The 672-nt window shown below is 39.1% G+C and overlaps 1 protein-coding gene across 1 annotated transcript in view; it reads left to right on the top strand.

Annotated features, from left to right (window-relative positions):
- Positions 1–672, top strand: part of WASHC5 (WASH complex subunit 5) — a 63,482-nt gene that overhangs the window by 41,433 nt on the left and 21,377 nt on the right. The window contains 1 exon segment of the mRNA XM_023728160.1: positions 300–410. Coding sequence (XP_023583928.1) covers positions 300–410 — 111 coding nt within the window.

The following is a 672-nucleotide window of genomic DNA, read 5'->3' as shown; positions in this document are numbered from 1 at the left end:
TTTAACCACTGAACCACCAGGGTGCCTTCATGTAAAATTAGAAGCTGTAATTGATAAGATTCAGTGGTTGTTGCTCCCTGTTAAACAGAGCCCAGGAGCTTTTTTGTTAACCATTTCTGAAAGAGAGAGATTTCTAGGACGCTTACAAAGAAAATTAAAAAAAAAAAAAAAAACAATAAAGTTTCTAAGGAGCAGCTGGTGGATTCGAACTGCTGAACTTTTGGTTAGCAGCCAGGCTCTTAACCACTGTGTCACCAGGGCTCCCTTACAAAGAAACAGAGAACTTATTTGTCTTCCAGCTTGCCTCTGCTCTTGACCTGCCCCTTCTTCGCATCAACCAAGCAAATAGCCCCGACCTTCTCAGTGTGTCTCAGTATTATTCTGGCGAATTGGTGTCCTACGTGAGAAAGGTAAGAAATTTACCCAGGCGAATTTGCGCTTTCTGGCAAACTGTCGTTTTAAATACAAAAGACATGTTTGGGGCCCTGTGAAAATATACCTGTGTCCCTTCTCTTATTTTTAATTTGATTCCTGAAAGTTGTGGTACCTGAAAATAAACTTATTCTTACTGCTTCTGTAAGTGTGCAGATGTGTTTTTACTTTCAAAGAATTCTTACACTTATTTTTTAAATGCTGATGGTATTAATCCCCATTTTACAGATGTGGAAACTG

The sequence above is a fragment of the Trichechus manatus genome, unplaced genomic scaffold (genome assembly GCF_000243295.1).
Source record: "Trichechus manatus latirostris isolate Lorelei unplaced genomic scaffold, TriManLat1.0 scaffold00022, whole genome shotgun sequence".
NCBI lineage: Eukaryota > Metazoa > Chordata > Mammalia > Sirenia > Trichechidae > Trichechus > Trichechus manatus.
The sequence above is the reverse complement of the archived record's forward strand: the minus strand, read 5'-3'. Positions and strand labels throughout refer to the sequence as shown.